Genomic DNA, 22,742 nt, shown 5'->3' with positions numbered 1-22,742 from the left:
TCCAATTGTGCGTTCGGACAGCAAATCGGGTTTCCCCGACCAAAATGAAGAATGATTTCCGAGATCCCTTACCTGTCCATCATCCCGACACAATCTGGCAGTCTGGGCCCGACACACCTGCGGGGCAGAGATGTCGTCCATTAAAACACGGACAGGTTATGAGTAAACCTCTGCTTGTCTTTCTCTGGCGTCACTCAGCTGTCACCGAGCACGAAATGAAATCCCGAGCGTGGCTGACCACTCATCACGATATGACAGGAGGTGAAAGTATGTTGTGGCTTGTTTCACACCAAGTAAACACTGTTGGGGAATGTAAAACCATTTTCATCTATAATCCAACCAATAAAGCAAGCGAAAAAAAATCAGTGAGCAGGTCCGGTGAAAATGTCCTGAAGCTAATCTCCGATGCTTAGCGGCCGACTAGTTCCACCATGTTGACTTATGACCTCGGCGATGTTTTTACTCGGTGTGTTGACGTAAATCCAGAACCACAGGAAGAAAAATGAAGACATGACGCAGCTGTTGTCATGCCAACAAGAGTTGGACCAGGTGTCTGGAGTTTTAACACCCTCCCCTGGTTTTCTTGTTATTTTCCATGTCCTTGTGTGAGAGACATGAACCCAGGACAATCGTTGGGCACCCGAGCGAGATGATCTTTCTTACCCCTGGGTGCAGTTGGCGTGGCAGGGATGACACTCGTTGTTGGCCTTGGCGTACTTAAAGATGAAACTATTGGCCCCCTGCAGGCCGTCGGGGCATTTCTCCACACAGTTGGGCCCGTCTTTGAAGTGGAGGCAGTTCACACACTGGTCGGGTCCCTGGATCAAGACCATCCATCGGGGTGGCAATAAAGAGAGCCAAAACAAAAACCATGGTGAGCCAAATACGGTATTAAATTGTCGACGGCGAAGATTTTCGGACTATAAATCGCACCGGAGTATAAGTCGCACCAGCCATAAAATGCCCAAAAAAGTGAAAAATATATAAAATATATAATATATATATATATAATATAATATAAAATATAATATATGTACACTACCGTTCAAAAGTTTGGGGTCACAAAATTGTTTGGGTGACCCCAAACTTTTGAACGGTAGTGTAAATATTATTATAATAAAATATTATGAATTAAATATTATAAATTATATCTTATATTTGTATAAGATTATATATAATCCATGAATATTAGTGTACATATATATTATAAGATTTTTTTACATAGAAGGTTATATATATAATCTATAAATAATTATCTAAATGAATATATACACTACCGTTCAAAAGTTTGGGGTCACCCAAACAATTTTGTGACCCCAAACTTTTGAACGGTAATGTATATAAGTCGCTCCTGAGTATAAGTCGCCCCCCCACCCAAACTATGAAAAAAAACACAATTTATAGTCCGAAAATTACGGTAACCACTAAAAGTAGCATATGACGGAATCAAATTGAAACCTGGCAAATCCTGTTAGCGTGCTCACTCGCTGCCGCGGCTAACGTGGCTGGCGGGCTTGGTGATTTATAACATGTCGAGCGCAAATTGCCTGGAGTGTATTCCGGCACACCTCCATGTTGAAGGCGGCAATCAACAAAATCAGGTCATGTCAAGCGAGCGCACGGGGGATGGCAGTGGTGGAGATGACAGGTGGCGCAAATGTTCAGCTGCAGCGGCTCATGAATAAATAAGATCGCTGGATGACTGAGCGGACAAAATAACAGCGGTGCTGCTCATTCGTCGTGTTGGAACGTCCTGATGGACAGTGTCATCTTTGGCACGTTTATCCACATGATATGAGTTTCAAATTTGCTGTTTGCATGTGTAACCATAACGGAAACATTTGGACATTTGAATGCGTTCGAGAGTGTCTACAGATGAAAATAATAATAATAATTGGAGAGTAAATTACATAAAATTAGCCCATGTCCATATCATTAAAAACGACAAAAAGAATGAAAGCAAAGCAACACAACAGCTGTCAGATGTCGTTGCCATTTGGGCGCTAACTGCTAGCAGTTAGTTGTTAGCTAGCTGCTAACGTGCTGTATCATACAAGTGGTGGAGGAATTAACTCGCAGTTTCTTAGCACGCTTATTTAGAGAGGAAACATGATTTCAGGATGGCATTGGGTTGATGTTGGTTCCAACTGTGATGGTAAAAAATATAAATGGCATTACCGTATTTTCCGGACTATAAGGCGCACCTTCAATGAATGGCCTATTTTAAAACTTTGTCCTTATATAAGGCGCAACATTAATGAATCATGTCCGATTTTTAATCCAAATCGAATCATTCTCCATTTTATCTTTTTTATTTCAACTTCAGACGCAACAAATGACTTTATAATCACAAAATAATGATCCATAGTCTTTTTGAGTCATGATTCATAGTCTTCAGCAGGCCACTTATGATTGATTTCATGACATAATGCTTCGGGCCAATCTAAATTTAGGAATTTGGTCCATATATAAGGTGCACCGGACAGTAAAGCGCACTGTCAGCTTTTGAGAAAATTTTAGGTTTTTAGGTGCGCCTTATAGTCCGGAAAATACGGTAATTTAAGATGAAAACTCCTGACGGTCAAACTAGCCGTCATGACATCAACACGACTTCAACTTAAAAGCTTACAAAGGCGTCAATGTGCTTGCTGAAACTTTGATTTGGAAGTTAGACTTTGTCTTGGCGCCGTGTTACATTTATGAATATATTTACAGCTTCCTTGTCATATCCAAATAATGGGGGCCTCGTTTGGAGTCCCAATATGCTGAAAAATTCACATTACTGCTGTGGGTGATTGCTTTATGAATCAATTGAGACCTTCAGCCTGATGTGCTTGTCTTACACAAATATCCAAATGAATTTGTCATGTAGTGTGTGTATTTTGAATATTTTTTCAAATAATAACAGATTTGAAGTGTGGCTAAAGCTATTCATCATTCATGCTGCCGTTAATGGTGCAACAGGTAAAAGTTCCTTACCTGTCCCAGACACGTCATGGCGTTACCGTCCATCCTCTGGCACTGGCTATCACACTCCAAACACACGGAACCATTGGCAAATTCCCGCCGTTCCCTGATGGAGAGAAACGGAAAAGATTGCGACGTATGTATAATGGATTTGAAAGCGCGTTGAAATATTGATCTGAGCATACTGAGCAAAGATTTCCACGAGCGCTACATAGGAGCCTTTTGATTTCAACCAACATGGCGTGACGCACCCCGATCAACTTTCTTTCACCCGTGCCACCTCTCTCTCCCGGACTTTTAATTGGGGCGGCTGCCAGAGTGCCCCGCCGTTGAGGGCAGCAATCCGCCACTGACTATTTGATCAAGTTAAAGGCTCAAGATGGTCAATAGGCAGACAGAGAAAGGCCTATGAATAATGAAGGGATTTTTAAATCGCTGCAAACACAAAGCCCTGCACCAAAGGAGGCGGGAGAGCTGGTGGGAGGATGTGAGCGCACAGGGGGGGAAGGCACCGGGGAACGGCCAGTGTTTGATGAGGAGAGGGTGAGGGCGAAGGAAATGGTGAGCGCCGCCAAGCTTTTCTGAAGCCGTAGGAGTCGAGGCACTTTACAGAGTTGGGCTTCGTACAAATGCTTTTGTTTTTCCATCTCTCAAGGCAAATATTGGCTTTATACACGATAATTATATCAGCAGGCGCTATCGGGGACATGCTGCTGAAATCTGCCACGCTCCTTTGTTTTTGTCCAAAGCAGCCAATGATTATTGATAATCTACATATTATCAATCATTTGACATGATAAATTAATAATAAAAATATACAATAATAATTAAAAATAAGATAAAAATAAAAAAATTACATGATAAATGAATAATAAAAATATACAATAATAATAAAAAATAAGATAAAAATAAAAACATTACATACATTTTAATAATACTTTTTTGGTTCAATGGCGAGGTGAGGTAAGTAACGAGCGCTACTGATCAAAAACACTTGATCATCTATATATTATTATTAATTTATATGATAAATTAATAATAAAAATATACAATAATAATAATAAATAATAATAAAAAATAAAATAAAAATACAAACATTACGTACATTTTAACAATAATTTTTGGTTCAATGGTGAGGTGAGGTAAGTAACGAGCGCTACTGATCAAAAACACTTGATCATCTATATATTATTATTAATTTATATGATAAATTAATAATAAAAATATACAATAATAATAATAAATAATAATAAAAAATAAAATAAAAATAAAAACATTACGTACATTTTAACAATAATTTTTGGTTCAATGGCGAGTTGAGGTAAGTAAGGAGATCAAAAACACTTTTCCCATCAGAGCAATCAATAAAGCCGATGGAGGCCTCGCGAAGAAGACTCACGCAGCACCAAACGAGGCGTCTTGGGAGAAGCTCCACAACATACTTTTATGTCATTTGGTGACTCAATAGATCTCAGAGTAAGGAACTCGACATTCACAACTTCAACTGGATCCTATTAAAGAGTCATAAAAGTGGAAATGAAATCCCTGTTTTCCCTTTGGCTATAGTCAGAGTATCTTTTATGGGATAATTTGGGTGTTTTGTTTCGATTGCAGCAGCTTGTCGTGGCCTTTTTTTGTTTTGTTTTCCCACTAAATACATCTTTCTCAAACTCCCATTGCTCGCTTTCCATATTTCTCCCTGGTCTTTCTTTCCCTTGTTCCGGAGTAATCATCTTTTGGAAGTTGCATCCCAGGCACTTTTTTAGACAGCTCTTTTGTTAGCGGACGAAATGACACAGAGAAGAACGACAAAGACGTCTGCGGCGATCTTCTCTCCACTTATTTCTATTCAGTCCAACTCGTCCTCCTGATTGGCCCCTTCATGGCCGCACCGAAGCCCCACTGGGGTGGGTCGGCCTGATGAGGGATTAGCCCTGCATTAGACTGTGGCTAGCACCCCCAAATCACACACACCCTCGGCCAACCCACCCGAGCAACTTTTTTAATTAAACACATTCAACGGTTCTCTAATCCATCCAGCAACCCTCAATGGACACCATCAGACATTTCCCTCCTTGCGTGCCTTCTCTCCCTTTTGTTCTTCCTTTGTTTTATTCAACAGAGGTAGAAAGTAATGGGAATAAGTGTCTTCTCTCATTAACAATGGAAAGGCGCAATGAGAGCTAGCAGAGAGGCCGAGGGTCGAACCCTAAACGCTATAAATATATTTGATAGAGATAGGGGAGTTTATGAAGAACTAAAGAACCACAATCAAAGCAAAAGACAGCAGGTGAGCTCAACATTTACTGAAAAATTAAAAAAATTAAGAAAAATTAAAATTAGAAAACACGCTTGTGATTGACCTGCTAGTTGAGTTATATGCAGTGCTGAAGTGGAAAAAAAAAACTAAATTGATTCGAATTGCCTTGCAAAAGTTGGTTACCACTTCTGCAACCAAAGATGAAGCAAGAAAATGGATAAATAATAAAAATAATAAAATAAATATTCTTATAGGGTGAAGTGTGAGCTAGACCTTTTTTTTTCTCCCAAAAAAAACATTTTTCAAACAAAACAACCCGACTTTTTTTTTTTCAATCCAACCCAACGTCGGGTCAAATCGACCCAGATCTTCCTGGGTCGGTCTAACTTTTAACCCAGCCGTTGAGTCTCTCTTTCTCTTGAAGAGCTGCTGCGACCCCCTGCCACGTCCGTCACTCTCTCCTTGTTTTCGAATCGAGAAACACCGTCAGCAAGTCGACATGACCCAAGGTTTGCGGCGGACCTTTTGTGCAAATGTGACGACTCTCCCACTCGACATGACCGCTTTGACAAAAGCTATCTCGTCGCAGCCCGGATTCTGACAGCTTCTTTCAAGTGTCGCCATTCACAACATCTCCCGCTTCATTCATAAGGAAGCATCCGGAAGGCACGACTACAAAGTTCTTATTCTCAGGTGAGTCGCCACTCATCTGTTTGATGTGCCTCGAGCGGTGACCTGAGTGGAATTATTCATACCGCAATAAACCATCAAATGTGGCCGTTGTCACTCATTTCCAAGCTCATTTGGGAACATTTGAATGAAATATTCCAATCCCGCAATAGATTGGAGTTAATTTGCCACACTGGTCGGTCCACTGTGCACATAACCTACTCGGAATTTCTTATTGGTTCATCTCATTACATTCACAGCAAATGGCAATTAAACTCTCCTTCCGAGCCCTTGAGGACACTTTGAGTTCATTCTCATACATCAAAAGCTTCTTAAATTGATTTTATTTCCCCGGCTTGTTGCGTGTTCCTGTTTGCGAGAGAATTAATGTGTCTTTGGGAACCGTAAAGATCCGTTGTTGCGGTAAATGCTTTAGAAGCTCACTTGAGAACATCATGAACAATTTTTGCGTGGACTACGCACCCAAAAAAAAGATTGCAGGACCGGACGCAGGTGCGGCCCCGTCGGAAGTAGCGGCAGGAGAGACACTGGTCCGGCCCCGGGCCCCAGCAGCCTTCGTCGGAGCACATCGCGTCGCACACCATGCGCTGCTGGGCTGTCAGGAAAATACAAAATACAATTTGAACTTTGTGGGCTGAAATTTGGAATATCTATATTATGACTGTCGACTCAAATACCGTAATTTTCGGACTATAAGTCGCACCGGAGTATAAGTCGCAACAGCCATAAAATGCCCAAAAAAAAGTGGAAAAAAACATAGATATGTATATAAGTCGCTCCTGAGTATAAGTCGCCACCCCCCACCCAAACTATGAAAAAAAACGCGATTTGTAGTCCGAAAATTACGGTAAATGTATGAGCTCCTCATATTATATACAGTAAAAGCTACAAAACAAACTGACAAATAACTCGTTTTCAAATGAGACGAGTAAAAACTGGTCAAATATTAAAAAAAAAAAAAAAAAAAGATATTACCGTAATTTTCGGACTATAAGTCGCACCGGAGTATAAGTCGCACCAGCCATAAAATGCCCAAAAAAGTGAAAAAAAAAACATATATATGTATATAAGTCGCTCCTGAGTATAAGTCGCCCCCCCACCCAAACTATGAAAAAAACGCAACTTATAGTCCGAAGATTACGGTACTTTCAAACTGAGATAGATAATGTCACGTTATTTACACGACTGTCACCTAATCAATACGTATCGGGCCGAACCCATCCCAAAGCGAAATGAACCGCACAAAAAAAGCTGCCGCCACTCACTGCATTCTTTGGGGTCACGGTTATTGTGGATGACCGCTTTCTGGGTCGGCGTCCGGAACAGCGAAGTCCAGTTGACCGTATCGTAGAAGCACAGACGGCTGTTGTTGGAAATATAGACGATGCCGGCGCTGATCTCATCCAGCGACTGGAATTGCAGTGAGGAGATCCAACGTTGTTTCAAAATCAGCAGGGAGATGCCGGTTCCGCTGGAAGAAACGGCGGCCGTGTGACATCACGGAAAACTTGAATAAAAAAACGAATGAAAATACTTTTATGGATCACATTTCTACCTGTAAAGGGATCTCCCGCCGATGGTCACCAGGTTGGAAAAAACACTCAGATCGGTCATGTTCTCGGGCCACGATTGAATGTTGAGGAAACCTGAAGACATTGTGAACAAAGGTCACTCTGGATGAAAAATAAATGATTATTTCTCTTTTGACATCAAAAGCAGCTTTGGCCGGCATTTGAAGTTCAAGCGAGATCTCATTCATGAAGGAAACGGACAATCCACGCTAATTAAAAGACTCGGCGCAATTTGTCCAATAGCGTTGGCTTTTAATGACAGATAATAAGGCATCAGCATGTGTGGAAATGACATTAAAGGGAGGAAGGCGCCGAGGAGGAGGCGAGCGAGCGAGGCTATTGCTCTTTCTTATTGCTCGCCTTTTCATTATGAAAATGCAGTTTCGCTCCATTAGCTGTTTGGCTCAACTGCAAGACACACTTTAATATGACAAAGGCTTTGTATACCAGCCATCGCTCATCCCTTTAGGGCCTCTGCTTGCTAATGGACACACACACACACCCATGCACAAACACACACAAGGATAGACAGACACACACACACACACAGACACACACAAGGATAGACAGACAGACACACACAGAGACACACGCACACACACACATGGACACACAGACACACACAAAGACACTCACACACACACACACACACACACAGACACACGCATACACACACAGACACACAGAGACACACACAAAGACACAGACACACGCACAGACACACGCACAGACACACAGACAAATAGACACATATAGACACACAGACACACACACACAGACACACACACACACACATGCACACACACACACACATGCACACACACACACTTGCGCGCGAAGACACACGCATGCACACAGACTCAGACACACACACAGACACACACGCACGCACACACAGAGACACACACAGACACGCACACACATAGACACACACAGACACACACACAGACACACACAAACACGCACAGACACACAGAGACACACACAAAGACACAGAGACACACGCACAGACACACGCACAGACACACAGACAAATAGACACATATACACACACAGACACACACACACAGACACACGCACACACACATGCACACACACTTGCGCGCAAAGACACACGCATGCACACACACACACAGACACACACGCACGCACACACAGAGACACACACAGACACACACACACGCACACACACACACACAGACAGACACACCACACATGCACAGACAGACACACGCACACATGCACACACACTTGCGCGCACACACACACACGTACGCACAGACAGACACAGACACACACACACGCACACAAACACACACGCACACACACACTCGGGGCATTATTTCCAAAGTCACTTAAATCACCTGTGATCTCTTTGACAGTGCGGAAGATGTTGAGGCGTTCAGGATCCAGCGGTCCAATACCGTGATACTTGTCCCTAAAGACACACGGAGAATCCAATGCTAATCGGCAACATATCGTGCAAGGTCATCTCATTTGCGACGGCAACACTCGGGGGGGAAAGGTTCTCCTGCGATGTAACATTGGGTGTGACTTGCATTAGTAGCTATTGGTCCACTTGAAGAGCTTCAGGTCACCGTGACAGCGCTGATAGATAGCACTGGGAATATTCTTCACCGAACACAATTGCATTTCCACCAAAGAAATACGCTAGCTCATTCCATCCTGCTCGCTTCCAAGCGAGTCCAAATGTTCTCACAGTCCTCCAAATCAATACGTCCATATGAAGTTTTTATAAATCATACTTTGTGTCACGTGTGGTTTGTAACTCACCCTTTAATGCCGGTGATTAGGAAGATGAGGTTGCCATTGATTTTAGTGCAGTTGACAAATTTATCAATATTGCTGGCATCCACTGTTTGATGGCTCTGCAGGACGCCCGTCCCAATTCCGTCGCACACTAGCGAGAAAAAAAACACACAATCAATGTACCGTATTTTCTGGACTATAAGGCGCACCGGACTATAAGGCGCACCTTCAATGAATGGCCCATTTTAAAATTTTGTCCTTATATAAGGCGCACCGGACTATAAGGCGCACCATAAATGCATCATGTCAGATTTTTGATCCAAATCATTCTCCATTTTATCTTTTTTATTCCAACTTCAGATGCAACAAATAACTTTATAATCACAAAATAATGATCCATAGTCTTTTTGATTCATGATTCATAGTCTTCAGCGGGCCACTTATGATTGATTTCATGACACAATGCTTCGGGCCAGTTTAAATTTAATTTAATTTGGTCCATATATAAGGCGCACCGGTCTATAAGGCGCACTGTCGGCTTTTCAGAAAATTTTAGGTTTTTAGGTGCGCCTTGTAGTCCGGAAAATACGGTATTCATCCTTATGGTCCCCGGGAGGTGGGCGTGCCCCTATTTCAAATAACTCATAAGGCCGCCGATTGAAATTCTTCTGACGGCAGCCAATAATAAATGCATCGCATTTGCATTAATTACAATTGCCTTGGCGTGCGTCTGACCGAGGCGAGGAACGGCGATGATGAATAAGGCTGGCATTAAGCGGCGTAACCCCTTTTTGATAATGATTTATACCAGCCAATTTCATATCTGAAATGTTAATTTGTTATCATTTCCCACAGTTCCTTTGGCTATCCCTCATTAACCTCTCGCCGCTGCGTGACGACGGAACCCAAGATATTAACCCTTGAGCGCTACCCAAGGCCAATTTTGCAGCCGGGGAGGAAAATGTCAGAATATTTTTCTTTTGGAACAATTTGGGCAAGGGCTGCATTCAAAAAAGCTGAAATATTTTGGGGCGCAGGTAAAGGCGTAGCTCATAACGCTAAATCATATTTTCATGGAAAGCTTTCAATGTAATTCTCTCAAGCTCGGGCTGATCCGATATCGCAAAGCTATTAGATTAAAACGGCACAGCTGCTTAAGCTGTTTACAAGCAGACAAATGCAGAAGAGTGGCGGAGGATGCAGAAGAATGTCTTTAAAAGAGATTTGTCCCGAGACGGACGGACGGGATTGATGCAGACACCTCTCGGGCCATCTTGTCGACTTTCATCAAACTGGAACTGGAAGTCGCCTATATTGGCATTGGATGGAAACATTTAGAGCTGAGCTGTCTTTAAATGAAACTGTTTTTTTGTTTTGGGCAGATCTTTAACGTCAGGTGCCTCTTTTTTTCCGACTTGTTCATTATTTTTCTGACCGACCCAATGTGTCAAGACATTATTTCCAAATCATGTGGCATTTCATCACTGCTTGTATTCTGCGGCACTTTTCGTTTTACGACCGTCAACGTTCGTGCGGTCATAAAAAGCAAATTGTGTCAATACTAAAATTACAAATTGTCTTCACTTTTAAAAAAAAATAGAGATACTGCTCGTAATTTTTATTACTATTCAGCTTTTTAAAATATTTTTTTACCAGTCTCAGAATTCAAAACAGTTTGTTGTGTAGCTGTTGACATTCATAGGAAACCACGATGGGGCTTGCGACAAAAAAGAGTTTGACACCCCTGTCTTAGAGCCAAATATTAAAATGAATTATCAACGATTTCGATCGTCAGCATCGTAGTGATTAGTCTCGTCTATAATTCATGACTGTAGCAACCAAGTCGAAAGTGATTTAACTGATCGACATGAAAGGACACTTCATTAATTTATTAGAATTCATTTGATTTTAATTTGCAAATTACATTGATGTTTGATTCAATTGAAAGTAGGCCAAATTAAATTTGTAGTGTGTTGCCTTGCTTTTTGTTAAATGCCTGCAATACTGTACACCCCCCCTAAAAAAAAATATTTACGACACACAATGCTTCGTGTCAAAAAACGTGCGGAAATATAACAATTTATAATAATTGTTTTGCTGGCTGACTATGCAGGAAATCAATGTCGAATCCAACTCTGACCTGATCCTCCTCTCCATTACCTTTGGGGCAGATGTCTGTGCAGGGAATGCACTTTTTGATGCGGTTCTCCTCCACTTCCATCTTGTTGCTAGGACACGCTCGGACACAGGAGTTATGGTCCACCACAAAGTTATCTGACGTGAACACACGCAAGATGTTTGCATTCATTATCCTACACAAAAGGCTCATTTGGTAATCATTTGAAGTCGTTGCCCATAGTCCATGCTTGAGGATTTGTTTTAATCGGTGTTGTGTGATTGAGGAACACATTTATCGAAACTAGCATGACTAGAGAGGAAGTCATCGGAATGCATCGGCATTGATTTTTCTTTGCCATATATTTTCAGGGGCATGTGCAATATCCTGTCTTTACATCACTTTATTAGAGAGCAACCTGGATTTTTTTTTTCATTTGGTCTAGTTCAAGCTTAGAATTTTTCCAGGTTTCCAGGTCATTCTGTTTCTCAGGACTGAGACCCTGAACAGGATAAGCACGACCGTATTGTCATTTTTTACTATGATAGTATAGTCATAGTAAAAAATGACAATGATCCAGATGATCCAGAGGCCTTCAATGAGTGTGGCAGCTCATCCAAATATTAAGCTATGGCTTGGTGGATTTTTTTTTATTTATTTTTTCCCCTCAAGTGGAGTTGTGAGACTGACAGACGTTTGGTTAGGTGGGGGTGAGATGAGCCTCAGGGCAATGTTCTCAATTTACCAGATGAGTTTACGCTCATCTTTTGTCACAAGCTCTGGGCAGAGAGCAGAAGGACAAGGTCGCTAATAGAAGTGACACAATTGGAAGCTTAGTTTGGGATTGACAAAAGATAAAGAGATTTGCCAGCCCGGGAAATGTTTATAAAATAATTGACCTAATGATGATCTCATCAGATTCAATTGTTGCTAATGTTTGATCATGTCTGATTTCTTTATCTTGCTCCAAAAAAGTTCTGATCCTGGATGAAACTTTTCCTCCGCCCAGACTGTTTACTAGACTTACCGTAATTTTCAGACTATAAGTTGCACCGGAGTATAAATCGCACCAGCCATAAAATGCCCAAAAAAGTAGAAAAAAAACATATATGTGTATATAAGTCGCTCCTGAGTATAAGTCGCCCCCCCCCCCCACCCAAACTATGAAAAAAAACGCGATTTATAGTCCGAAAATTACGGTAATTTGCTGCCGCGAACTCAGCTAGCATTCAACGACTCAAATTCACACATAAAGGCTTTCGGATGAAAAGACAAAGTGAACTTACGCGGGCATTTCTTGACACAAAATGCACCGTAGGTATACTTGGCTCTTGGATTGTGTTCCAGCTGGAAAGCTGTGGGATTATACACAAAAGGCTGAGGGCACTGGGTCACACATGCGCCGCTGTCGTTGAAATTGGTGCAAGCCTGCAAAAAAAACAAAAAAAAAAAACACGTAAACTAGGGACTAAACTTGAGGATACAAACGAGACTTCCCAAGCGGGGCAGGCGAGTTATGGAAGCCATCAGAAGGTTATAATTCTCTCACAGAAGATGTTGTGGATGAAAAACGATTACGGCTACGTTTCATTTCCACGTGTGAATCATGCTGGCGGCCACAAACGGGAGACAAATTGGAGCCATCCATCCACTGCCACCATGTAAATGCTCGAATGTTTCGAGCCGTAAAACTTGCGAGTGTTTCGCCGTGGTCGTCCGAAACGGCGGTAATTGAATCGGATGAGAATTACAGCAACAATATCGCACCTCCGAGCAACGGCGGTCCACGCAGGACGGACTTTCGCTGATAAGAGGGTTATTAATTGGAACAATGAATCACCAATTTGCTCTTTGAAGAGCGCCGGTGCCTCCGACTGGTACCGCCTTGTGAAATGACAAACAATGCATCACCAGGTAAACAAAGTAAATCATTTCCGGGGAGAATGACAGCGATGAGGACACGCGGAAGGACGGGAGATGCGAGCGGGGCTGGTGTGCACGTACGAAGCAGTCTGTGTCCTTGGGTCCCGAACAGCCGCCGGCGCACTCGCGGTGGCAGCAGTCGCTGACGTACGGCCCGAAGCAGCGACCGTCACACTGCTCTGCGCACACCGTCTTCGTCACTGCCCCGCAAAAGAAGAAGAAGAAAAGCTTTAAAGGTCTGCCGCACACGCACACCCGCACACACACACTCCCAACAAAAGGAGACAATATCACCACCCTCGAAAAATTCTTGCTGCAATGATATGAAATTCAGGCAGATACAAATTAGGGGCTTCACAAGCAGAAGGTCACTCCGACCAAAAGTCTTGAATCAAGTTTTTTTTTTTGGTGTCCTTCAACAAACTACCGTTTTTTTCCATGTATAATGCGCTCCCATGTATAATACGCACCCTAAAAATGGCATGTTGATGCTGGAAAAAAGCCTGTACCCATGTATAGTACGCACCCAAATTTTGACTCCTACTTAAGTCCGTGAACGTAAAATTATTTCAGAAAAAAGATCATGTTTGGGAACAACCGGATGTTATTCTGCCGGTCAGTATCACTGTGCATGCGCTAGCATACTCTATAGCGAAGAAATGTTTCGGATTTGTCTAGGGTACATTGTGACAGCAAACGAGCAGGTGATCTAGCAAGCGTCTGATACGAGAGCATTGTCTTCGTATGGAGCGTGTTTTGAAGTGAACAGCAGAGAAGAAAGCGCATCTGTAATGGCGGCCTCCGTATCGTATCCGGATTAAAAAAAAAAAAAAAAAAAGATTTTTTGTACCCATGTATAATGCGCACCCCAGATTTTAGGACAATAAATTAGTTAAATTTTGCGCATTATACATGGAAAAAAACGGTACTTATCTTCTGGAAATATTCTGAAGCTGCTGCAACATAGAGCTTCACTGATTCTGTCTGGAAATGTGATGGAAGCCTGCTGATCCACCGCAGAGGTGTGTGTAAAACAAAACAAAATATAAAGTGTTTTTATCGGAAGATTAATGCCCCGACTGTGCCGTTCATTGCCAAATAGCGGCGCTATTATGTGCTAATTGTTGCCATGGCCGCCCGACTCCTGTGGCTATGACTTGTTCTTGCAATGATAGAACTAATAGCTAATTTCAACCGCTTTAAAATATGCTCTGGATTCGGCATTTTAAACTGGACTGCTTGGTATTTATTGATATAAAATATTCATAGATGTGTTTCAAACACGGTATATGTGAAGATAGAGCATAAAAATACAGCGACCTGGAGATGAATCGATTCATCGTAAAATAATCAATTATTAATCAATTGGTTATTTGAGAATTATTCGGATGCGGTATTTTATTTAAAAATATCGAAATGCTCGGAATACCAGCTTCTCAACAATAATAATAATAAAAACAAAAATCATTTAAAAAAATAAAAATAATAATAATATTCAAATCATCCCCCTATTTGGTGGTCCGGTCTGAAAGCGCAGAGCTAAAAGTTGGAGCCTCGTTTCCTTATAACCCCAATAGACGCTGTCATGATTGGCATCTGTTAAACATTTTCATATTCTGGCCCTTTTTTGTCCCCTCTATTCCACCCTTCAATGTTCACACTCATCTATTATTGATCAGCGTGCAACTAATACGTCGTCGACAGGGGAAATTTAAGGCGGGCGTTGTGGCAAAATATCAAAATAGATGATTGCAACTTTTACATTCAAGCGATCATATCTAAAAGGATTTAGTTTGTCTGCCTCTAGCCATCTCATTTTCTGTTAATCATAAAAGTTTATACTGTCTAAAAATATATTTGACTTGGTTGCGTACTTACAAGTTTGGCACTGCTCTTCCTGGTGACCCCAACACCGTCCGTTACAAGAGCGATGACAGCGTCTGCCTGCATGACAAACAAAAACAACTCACAATAACGCCTCACCACACCATCGAGTATTTACGTGATGACCGGCCACCGCGGTCTCTTCCGTGCTTTCCTGCTGGCAAGTTGGACTTGGCATCTGCTGTCACCAAAGCTTCATTGACTGGCGTTAATAACAGAGTAAGGAGAACATTGCGAGCTAACTGTCACAAGGCCCACTCCCATTGCGCGGCTGCCAACGTACATTCTAAACACTGCCTGCCAAGGGTCCCCCATTTGGCAACCTCGACTCCCACGTTCCATTGTCATTTTCGGACACACCCCCTCTAGTCTTTGTTGCTTTTCATCCCCCTCCTTCATTCGTGACTATCTCATCAACCAATTTTTTTTTTCTAAATGTGTTCCTAAACCGGGGCTATGTCAGCAAAACAAATTTCAAGACTCAACACGAGTACCATATTTTCCGGACTATAAGGCGCACCTAAAAACCTAACGTTTTCTCAAAAGCCGACAGTGCGCCTCATAGTCCGGTGCGCCTTGTATATGGACCAAACTGGCCCGAAGCATTGTGTCATGAAATCAATCACAAGTGGCCCGCTGAAGACTATGAATCATGAATCCAAAAGACTATGGATCATTATTTTGTGATTATAAAGTAATTTGTTGCGTCTGAAGTTGAAATAAAAAAGACAAAACGGAGAATGATTTGATTTGAATTCAAAATCTGACATGATGCATTAATGATGCGCCTTATATAAGGACAAAGTTTTAAAGAGGGCCATTCATTGAAGGTGCGCCTTATAGTCCGGTGCGCCTTATAGTCCGGAAAATACGGTATCCTCAAAACAAAAGGTCATCAGGCTTATTTTTGTCAAATGAACTCAAGTTCAAGCCAACCCGCTAACCCTTATGGCACGCTCAATGTTTGTCCTTCCCGCTCACCCCGATGGGTTTGATCTACCGCTATCAACTTTTTCTCTTGAAATGAGCCAAGTCGCTCTCTCCCCAAAAAAAAAAAAAAAAAAAAAAAAGCCAAGAGGAGACACTTCTTATGACATTGAATGTCCGCCAGACAGAAATGCCCACTGTGTATAAAGAACAGCAACCCAACGGACCGGCGGGCCCAGAGACACGAGTCGGCATCACCATCAGAACCTTCACGAGCAGCTGTCAGATTAGCTGAGACTTAAAAAGAGCAAAGCCGGGCAGCGTCTCCGCGGGCCGCGCCACCGACAAACGTTCACACGCTGATTTAACACCATGTGATTTTGCCCCAACCGTTGACCGCTAGGCTAACACGATGACTAAACACTTGCGGGCCGACAGTGACTTGCTCGGAATGTTGGATCACCTCCAAAAAGTGTCATTGTCATCCACGTTTGTACCACACTCACATCCCAGATTGCTATTGTTGGATGGAACCACCAGGAGCTCCGCTTGGGGGTTCTTGATGATGTCACGCCAATGGATGGTGTCCGCATGGCACAGGAATTTGTTCTGGTCCACGTAAACGCCTCCGTTCAGGATCTCTGCAAGGAGAATAGCCAGAGAGAGAAAAGTGAGCACACCCCCCATGAATATATAAGAGTAGTATACAATGGCAGGAAATCGATAGATCAAGGTTAACCACAATAATCTCAGAGTAGCGGCGTACGGCGAGCACCAAAGTGCATCCGAGCGTGAAGATAAACGCTATTGACGGAGCAATTCAATATAACAGTAATATCATAAGTCCTGCAAAAAATAGAATTTGACTGTGAAAACACACACAGGAAAGTAGTCTTTTATTCATTTCTCTCTTTTCCGGGGAGATAAGAAAATAGAAACGTCTTGCAAGAATTTCGGGGCTGGTGCTTGGAAAGTTAGACAGGGCCTACCCTAAAAAAACAAAAAAAAACATACTACATAAAATCTGATATAATAAACGGGTAAATAAATAAATATATTGTTTATGTTTTAGCGGCACAGAGAATTGTGATAAATATTCCGTATTCAATAAATAAATAAATAAATAAAGTTTTATTTTTAGCGGCACAGAAAATAGTAAATCTGATATAATAAACGGATAAATAAATAAATAAATACATTGTTTTTGTTTTAGCGGCACAGACAATTGTGATAAATATTCCGTATTCAATAAATAAATAAATAAATAAATAAATAAATAAATAAATAAATAAATAAATAAATAAATAAATAAATAAAGTTTTATTTTTAGCGGCACAGAAATAGTAAATCTGATATAATAAACGGATAAATAAATAAATACATTGTTTTTGTTTTAGCGGCACAGACAATTGTGATAAATATTCCGTATTCAATAAATAAATAAATAAATAAATAAACACATAAATAAATAAATAAATAAATAAATAAATAAATAAATAAATAAATAAATAAATAAATAAATAAATAAATAAATAAATAAATAAATAAATAAATAAATAAATAAATAAATTTATTTCTTTTTAGTGGCACAGAGAATCGTGATAAATATTTAGTTGAGCTTAATTTAATTCTGAAATGAATTAACATTATGATTGACTGTTGACTGCGGCCACATTAACAGGATTAAAAAAAATAAAAAAAAAATGATTTCAATTCTATTTGATTTGACACATCAAAAGTTGTGTCTCAAAAAGGGCAAAAACTAGGCCCAAAGTGTTAACATTCGATAAGTGCTCACTTGGCTCTTGACCCGCTTCACCTCACTGAGTACGATGAAGCTCGATTGCACTGAGACCAAAGTCGCCTCATCACGCGCCGTCTGCTTGATAGCAAAAGTGATTCTTCCTTAATAGATGCCTACACATGGAGCGACGTAATGAATCCTAATCCCTCTTTCTTCTTGCTATTACAGATTTTGGAGAGTGATGAGATGATGCTTTAGTAATCCCCCCCCCCCCCCCCCTCGTTCCGTCACGAGCTTTGACCCCTACGAGAAGGATATAACACCAGTGTCCTTCCCAGACTGTTATTTAACCTAGTTTAGGGATTTAGATGCAATCACCTCTCATCCTCTTCAGCTAGGATATGAAATACTGCCAGATTCTATACCTGCACACACACACACGCTTAATGTAGTTCATATAAAACGTAACAATGTTCTTAAGATTAGAGCTGGATTAGCTGACGGGTATGATTATCTCCCCGGGCTGATTATTACCACCATGAGAGTTGGGTGCACGACTCACGCACACGCACACACACACACGGGAAGCTAATCATCAACATCCGACATGATGATTAAAGAAGCGGGGCCTCGGTGAAGGCGCGGACATCTATTCAAAGCCCTCTTAGAGGTGACATGTCGCTCTGTCTGCCCGCCGAACGGCCCGCAGCCGCGGCCTCGTGTAATCGTGTTCCCGTCAAAATGGACAATTTATCGGGGGTGTTTTACATTTCTGGCTGGGGAGGGGGGGGAGGAAAAAAAAACGTGCAGTGGCTCAGGTTTATTCTAATCAAGGCATGCAGTAATGGCGGGTACAGGTAAGCCTGACTAAGGTAAATAGAATAGTAGCAGTACTAATACAACAAAATAATTCTATTTTTAGACTAATTCTGTGAAAATTGGATTTTTCCCCGGCCACTCACGCCACAGTGGCTGGGAATCATCTCACACTCCCACGACTTCCGATGCCCGCCTGCTGAGCTTCGATCTTGCTATCAGGCTGGTGATCAACACCCAGCCAGCCGCGATATCGCCCCCCCCCCACCATGGTCATCCACACTTGTGTGATTCACAAGGCGGCTGTAAAAGTGTAGGAGAAATAGGGGAGGGGCAGAAAGGGGAGGGGTGAGCACAGAAAGGGAACCCTGATATGAGGAGCGCGGGAAGGCGTTATTGCTCAAGCTCTGAAAATCGATTCTGATAAGAAATTGTGTGTAACGTAATAAACCTTCACCGCGGAGAATTTTACTAGTACTGTTTTGCGATGGTTGCGAGGTCAGATGGTTAGTTCGAAGATGGTCTGCAAGTTGCAGCTCTGCATGTTAAACTCATCTGCTGTTTTTTTTTTTTTACTCGTCTCTTATTGGTTTCAAGCTGGGGCGGTACTTGTAAAAAAATAAAATAAAAAAATAAATAGATCTCAGGCCCAATAATGTCAATGCTGCAAATTGAAAATAACTTTTTAGGGCTCATGATGAAAATTGTCATTTCACACCACAAATGGCATTTCATAAATATATTAAATAAAACTATATGGACAATCTATTCAGCTCCAAAAGCAACAACAACAGGTGACTAATAATAAAAGTTCCACCCAAAAAAAAAAAAGGGAATCAGTAAATTTGGGAAACGGCAAACGGCAGCGAGCTTTACTGTTATTCAAACATCAAAACAATATGTAAAAAAAATAAAAGAACATGGGTTAAAAAGTATAAAAGCTAGCTGACAGCTAACACAGCTAACAGCATTTTAGGATACTTTTAGAATCGAATATCAAGGTTCACCAAACTTTGCTCTAGCCAATTATGCTAATTTTCCGCTCATTGAACGGCTGCTATTGCAAAGTCGTTTGTGGACGATGATTGAGCCGCCAGCCGCCGCTAACCGTGATGCTCTGCGGGGAGCTCGCTGATGAGCTTTCATCAATGCTGTTCGCCACTTGTCCCACATCTCTTCCTCGGCCTAATTACGCTGAAAAATAAAGCCGCGATAGCGATCCGTCCTCGGCTGATGAGTCCGCGTCTCCACGCTTGCCGCCATTGTCTGGTAGGGTGTGACACACAGCTGAGTTGCCGGAACATCGACAAGGATCAGAAGGAGAACAGAGAAGTGGAGTTGGTCTTTTCTTCTTCTTTCTTTTTTGGAAAAACAAGTACAGTAGACCTTCAATTTGACATTTTACGCCAAGCCATCATTAGCAAGGATCGAATGGATGCTGAAGACAGAGCAGAACATTTGAAAGAAGACCTAAGCAAAGGATCCATCCATCCATCCATCCATCCATCCATCCATCCATCCATCCATCCATCCGCCAATCCATTTATTCATCCATCTTCCGTCCACCAATCTATCTACCAATCCATCCATCCATCCATCCATCCATCCATCCATCCATCCATCCATCCATCCATCCATCCATCCATTCATCCATCCGCCAATCCATCTATTCATCCATCTTCCGTCCACCAATCCATCTACCAATCCATCCATCCATCCATCCATCCATCCATCCATCCATCCATCCATCCATCCATCCATCCATCCATCCATCCATCCATCCATCTTCTGTCCACCAATCCATCTACCAATCCATCTACCAATCCATCTACCAATCGATCCATCGATCCATCGATCCATCCATCCATCCATCCATCCATCCATCCATCCATCCATCCATCCATCCATCCATCCATCCATCCATCCATCCATCCATCCATCATCCATTCATCCATCCGCCAATCCATCTATTCATCCATCTTCCGTCCACCAATCCATCTACCAATCCATCCATCCATCCATCCATCCATCCATCCATCCATCCATCCATCCATCCATCCTCCGTCCACCAATCCATCTACCAATCCATCTACCAATCCATCTACCAATCGATCCATCCATCCATCCATCGATCCATCCATCCATCCATCCATCCATCCATCCATCCATCCATCCATCCATCCATCCATCCATCCATCCTTCGGACTGACCACCTGTCAGCAGCTGGTCCGTCCGTCCTCCATCTTTCAAGTTTTCTCTTTGAACCTTGCACACGTGATGCAACAGGAGAACAAGAGGAATAATACAGCGTTGGATGCCGTCTCTGTTTTAAAAATCTTTTTCATCCTCCACTGTTGGAATGGTCTCTTTGTAGGTTTTGACTCCAAATGGAAAGAAAACAAAGACATTCCCTGCAGGCATTTGGATTTCTAAATAAACGGGATGTGTCATTTTGGGTAAATATCTGCATGTCTAGACCCTGCACATGAAATGTATTAGTTAGCTTTAAAAATACACAACTTAAATGTAACTATGAGCAATACAAACTCCAATGCACAAGCACAAATTCTGCCTCGACAAAGATATTATTCACTTCTGACACGGAACGTTATTATTTTTACAATATATTTACGATTGAATTTGCCAAGTGATGTATCATTTACACTGCAGGAGACATTTCTGATTTCAAATTTTCCTCTTTCAAGGGCACTAGAGCTTACTCGCCCGTGTAGGCGTCACTATAAAAGTGGTCAGTTATATTTGTAGAGCTTTGGAAAAACGTGTACCGTAAATTCCGGACTATAAGCCGCGAGTTTATTCCAAAATTTTGAACCCTGCGGCTTATAGTCAGGTGCGGCTTATATAAGGATTTTTTTCGTGATTTTTGTGATGACTTGATCACTTCTATACACTGCGGTATCTTGAAGAAAAAAACAACAACAAAAATACTATTTTGAAACACTACTATGGCTGCTGCTTATTCTGGCTGTGTTGCTTGTGACTATTATGAGCTTTAGTAGGAATGCACGCTAGGTGACCTGCGTCAAGGGGCTCTAAACCCTTCGTCACAGGCAATGTTGAGAAAGACATGTTAAAGTATGTTATAAAAACTTTAAAAAGGCTTTCTGTGAACGGTCTTTCTTTGTAAAAAAAACGCGTGTGCACGTGCGGCTTATAGTCCGGTGCGGCTAATATAAGAAAAAAACTAAAATATCCCCCAATTTTAGCTGTTGCGGCTTATAGTCCGGTGCGGCTTATAGTCCGGAATTTACGGTATATAATAATAGACAACGATTACAGCACAGGTGTCAAAGTCAAGGCCCGGGGGCCAGATACGGCCCGCCACATCATTTTATGTGGCCTGCGAAGACAAATTGTTCATCAAATTCGTGTGTCATTACTCGAATTGCAAATTGTCTTTACTTTTAATAATATCTTTTTTTTTAATATGAAAGGTATACGAGTGCTTAACAAGTGGTGCGTCTCTGAGGATGCCAAGTGTGGAACTGTGAAGCACTCCACTGCGCGATGCCTCGGAGCATCTTTGCTCAGACGAGCACGGAGGGAGAAGAAGAAGAAAAAAAACAGTTGCGAAAGAAAGCACATGATGTGAAAATGACTTCTCTGATCTTATGAATCACAGTTTTGACAGGAGACCACACATAAGCCGCCGCTGGGCAATGCAAAAAAAAAAAAAAGCCGATAAAAGTGACGAATCAGCTAAAACGGCCCAAGAGCGGCGCAGGAGCAAATGAACTGTTTTCAACGATGCGTTTTTATAAACGTCACCATCTTCGCGAGCGAAGAGTGGAGGAAAAACTTATCTGATCCACACAGAGAGAAGGTGAGTCTCTGGAGTCCCATTTCCTCACTTCTCCATTATTAGCTCTGCCAGCCAAAGAGATATTGTGCTCAGTGACAAATGGGAACCGAGCTGCGAGGCACAGACAACGCGGGGGTGGTCCCCCCCCCAGTCCCACCTTATCCACCAATTCACTGCGCATCCACTACCTCCTTGATAATTGTGTTTTAAAGCCCCTGATTAAATTTCACAGTCTCCAATGATATTGTTTT

The 22,742-nt window shown here is 41.9% G+C and overlaps 1 protein-coding gene across 3 annotated transcripts in view; it reads right to left on the bottom strand.

Annotated features, from left to right (window-relative positions):
* LOC133149911 (receptor tyrosine-protein kinase erbB-4-like) overlaps window positions 1–22,742 on the bottom strand; it is a 133,514-nt gene that overhangs the window by 30,581 nt on the left and 80,191 nt on the right. For all 3 annotated transcript variants that reach the window (XM_061272145.1, XM_061272147.1, XM_061272146.1), the window contains exons 4-16: window positions 16,615–16,749; window positions 15,176–15,241; window positions 13,379–13,497; window positions 12,661–12,802; window positions 11,419–11,532; window positions 9,283–9,409; window positions 8,853–8,926; window positions 7,473–7,563; window positions 7,183–7,388; window positions 6,380–6,512; window positions 2,980–3,073; window positions 664–818; window positions 73–117 (exon numbers count right to left, since the gene is read on the bottom strand). In XM_061272145.1, the coding sequence (XP_061128129.1) occupies window positions 73–117; window positions 664–818; window positions 2,980–3,073; window positions 6,380–6,512; window positions 7,183–7,388; window positions 7,473–7,563; window positions 8,853–8,926; window positions 9,283–9,409; window positions 11,419–11,532; window positions 12,661–12,802; window positions 13,379–13,497; window positions 15,176–15,241; window positions 16,615–16,749 (1,501 nt within the window). The remainder of the gene's footprint in view (window positions 1–72; window positions 118–663; window positions 819–2,979; window positions 3,074–6,379; window positions 6,513–7,182; window positions 7,389–7,472; window positions 7,564–8,852; window positions 8,927–9,282; window positions 9,410–11,418; window positions 11,533–12,660; window positions 12,803–13,378; window positions 13,498–15,175; window positions 15,242–16,614; window positions 16,750–22,742) is intronic.

This window comes from Syngnathus typhle, linkage group LG2 (assembly GCF_033458585.1).
Source record: "Syngnathus typhle isolate RoL2023-S1 ecotype Sweden linkage group LG2, RoL_Styp_1.0, whole genome shotgun sequence".
NCBI classification, from domain to species: domain Eukaryota; kingdom Metazoa; phylum Chordata; class Actinopteri; order Syngnathiformes; family Syngnathidae; genus Syngnathus; species Syngnathus typhle.
Note: the sequence above shows the minus strand (reverse complement) of the source record. Positions and strands in the feature narration are given on the sequence as shown.